At 37.3% G+C, this 2,856-nt stretch overlaps 1 protein-coding gene across 1 annotated transcript in view; it reads left to right on the top strand.

Annotated features, from left to right (window-relative positions):
• The window catches only part of pkd2l1 (polycystic kidney disease 2-like 1), a 9,439-nt gene that overhangs the window by 3,890 nt on the left and 2,693 nt on the right, over positions 1-2,856 (top strand). Inside the window, exons 6-12 of the mRNA XM_014019913.1 lie at positions 374-602; positions 677-847; positions 1,518-1,699; positions 1,780-1,900; positions 1,977-2,075; positions 2,153-2,274; positions 2,344-2,461. Of these exons, the coding sequence (XP_013875367.1) occupies positions 374-602; positions 677-847; positions 1,518-1,699; positions 1,780-1,900; positions 1,977-2,075; positions 2,153-2,274; positions 2,344-2,461 (1,042 nt within the window). The remainder of the gene's footprint in view (positions 1-373; positions 603-676; positions 848-1,517; positions 1,700-1,779; positions 1,901-1,976; positions 2,076-2,152; positions 2,275-2,343; positions 2,462-2,856) is intronic.

The raw sequence follows: 2,856 nt of genomic DNA, 5'->3' as shown, positions 1-2,856 counted from the left end.
AATAAATAAATAAATAAATAGATAAGGTAACATTTTTTTATGAAAAATAAATAAAATACTATAAAGACATGCTAAAATGTATTATAATTTTTTGATTTTGTTTTTTCACAGGACTATCTATTTAATGGATTATTTATTAATACTTTTTAATTATAGTATTTATTTATTTATTTATTTCAATTTGAATGAAACAGCTCTCTATACTAAGTGTTGTTGCAGTTGTCTTGAACCGATGTCAGAAGCTTTTCAGTTTTGTCCCACGTTGCACAAAACATGGCAGGGCACTGTTATGAAATTTTGAGTCACCAACTAGTCTCCACCAGTCTCAGCYCAATGAGGCATTAGTGACCCAAGTGTGATTTGCATTTCTTAGGTTGGTGGTTGAATTTCCGGCAACTGGGGGAGCGATCTCTTCCTACCAGATCAGAACGGTGAAACTGATTCGCTACATTGCCGCCTGGGATTACTTTGTCCTCGGCTGCGAACTGGTCTTCTGTGTTTTCATCTTCTACTATGTTGTGGAGGAGATTTTAGAGCTGAGGATACACAAGTTTTCCTATTTTAAAAGCATTTGGAATATACTGGATATTTTAGTAATATTGGTAAGAGAATAAAATTCCAACTGTTTGTTCGATTTTCATTGAAAAGGTAATATTTATTTTCTTTCTCCCCCCAGCTAGCAATTGTTGCTATCATCTTTAATATTTTCCGAACGGTCAAAGTGGACAACTTGCTTGGAAAACTTTTAGAACAGCCTGATATCTATGCTGACTTTGAGTTTCTGGCATTTTGGCAAACCCAGTATAACAACATGAATGCAGTGAACTTGTTCTTTGCCTGGATCAAGGTAAAATATTCACGTCTTTCATCCAAACACATTTCCCTGACAAGAGTTTATTCATATCTAGTGCCTAATTAAAAATAAGGCACTAGATATCAATTATCTGCTATGAAGTTGTAAAAGGCGTCCCACAAGGATATATCTTCAGAACATTATCATTTATTTGATATATTGTCTTTATGCATCTTCCATTTGAATGCTCTAATTGTAACACTGTATGTAGATGATAATGTAGTTTATATACACAAAAACAATACAAAAAGTTGCACACTTCATGTTTCATGAAATAACACAATTAACGCAGGGGTGCTGGGACCTTAATGTGTCTAAAATCACATCCATAATTATCTCCAAGTCATACAATTCCAGTATAGAGTAGATGTTTTTGTATCGAGGATGGGCTATGAGTCAAATCTGAACACAAGAACCTCTGAGTTGTAGTTGATTCTAAAATATTACTACTTTAAATCTATTACAATATTTATATAAATAAATGCTTATACATGAAATATTTAAGTGCTGAGTTAAATATTGTTGAGTTAGACACGCTGTGAGCGCTAACAGACTGCACAAAATCTTTGATTAAAAACTTTAGCATTAGCTGTCGACCCTGTTTGTTCTGTAAACAAACCAATAAACTCCCAAAGTAAAGTTCACTTCCTTCCTTTCTTTGCAGATTTTTAAGTACATCAGCTTTAAYAAAACTATGACGCAGCTGTCATCCACGCTGGGACGATGCGCCAAAGACATCTTGGGATTCGCCATCATGTTCTTCATCGTTTTCTTTGCCTACGCTCAGCTTGGATATTTACTCTTTGGGATGCAGGTGGAAACTTTCAGCACCTTCGTAAAATGCATGTAAGGGTGTGTTTAAAACCGAACGATCGAGTATCTGACCGGGCTGAGCGCCATTTAACTCCTTTGTTTTGTTCCTTGAGTTTTACCCAGTTCCGTATCATCCTCGGAGACTTTGATTTTGACGCCATCGACAACGCGAACCGAATCCTCGGGCCCATCTACTTCGTCACTTACGTGTTCTTTGTTTTCTTTGTTCTGCTGGTAAGTTGTCTCTCAAAAGACGCTGGGTTTTAGTGCAAAATCTGAGCAGTCATGTGACGTCTCCTTTTTAAATCAGAACATGTTTCTGGCGATTATAAATGACACGTATTCGGAGGTCAAGGAGGAACTGTCGTCCCAAAAAGACGAGCTGCAGATTACCGACATCATCAAGCAGGTAAACGTCAATTCATGTAAAAACAGGTATGTTTAATAATAATACTGTATTAAAGTTAGGTTTATCTCCCATATCAGAGCTACATGAAGACGTTTGCAAGGCTGAAGCTTAAAAAAGAAAAAATATCAGACGTTCAGAAGGCTCTTCAGTCCGGATCCGGAGAAATCGAGTTCAAGGACTTCAGAGAAACTCTYATAGAGTAAGAGACACTTCAAACGCACAATGATTTTATTCCAACCCAATGCTCACCAGGATGATGAATTCGCAGGATGGGACACGCCGATCATGAAATCTCTGCCGCCTTCTCACAGTTCGACCGCGATGGCAACCAGGTCCTGGACGCCGATGAACAAGAGAGGATGAAGCTCGAGTTGGAGGAAAAAAGGGTACGAAAAAATGGTCTTTCCTGATTTTTACCTCCAACGTCTCAAAATGTTATCACCGGATGCTCAAATGCATCAAACCCCAATTCAAGATGGCCGCCACAGCAAAGATTTTACTTGAGTTTCTGCTTGAAAGGGGACATCATGTAAAATCCATTTTTTAGCTGTTAAAATGATCCGCGATTAGTTGTAACATTAAACTTTATTTAAGAAACATATATGTTAACTGTAAAATAAAGACTGTAAAAATACTGCAGGCTGTTTAGTTTTGTAAATGTTTAAAAATATATTTTAACATGGACAGAGCCATTTTATTTCCACACAAAGCATTCTGGGTAAATGATGACGTGGATAGGTCCTCGGTGCGAGGCTGCTAGCGAGCTATATCCACCCTGAAG

Source organism: Austrofundulus limnaeus, unplaced genomic scaffold (genome assembly GCF_001266775.1).
Source record: "Austrofundulus limnaeus strain Quisiro unplaced genomic scaffold, Austrofundulus_limnaeus-1.0 Scaffold235, whole genome shotgun sequence".
In the NCBI taxonomy this organism is placed as follows: Eukaryota; Metazoa; Chordata; class Actinopteri; order Cyprinodontiformes; family Rivulidae; genus Austrofundulus; species Austrofundulus limnaeus.
The sequence above is the reverse complement of the archived record's forward strand: the minus strand, read 5'-3'. Positions and strand labels throughout refer to the sequence as shown.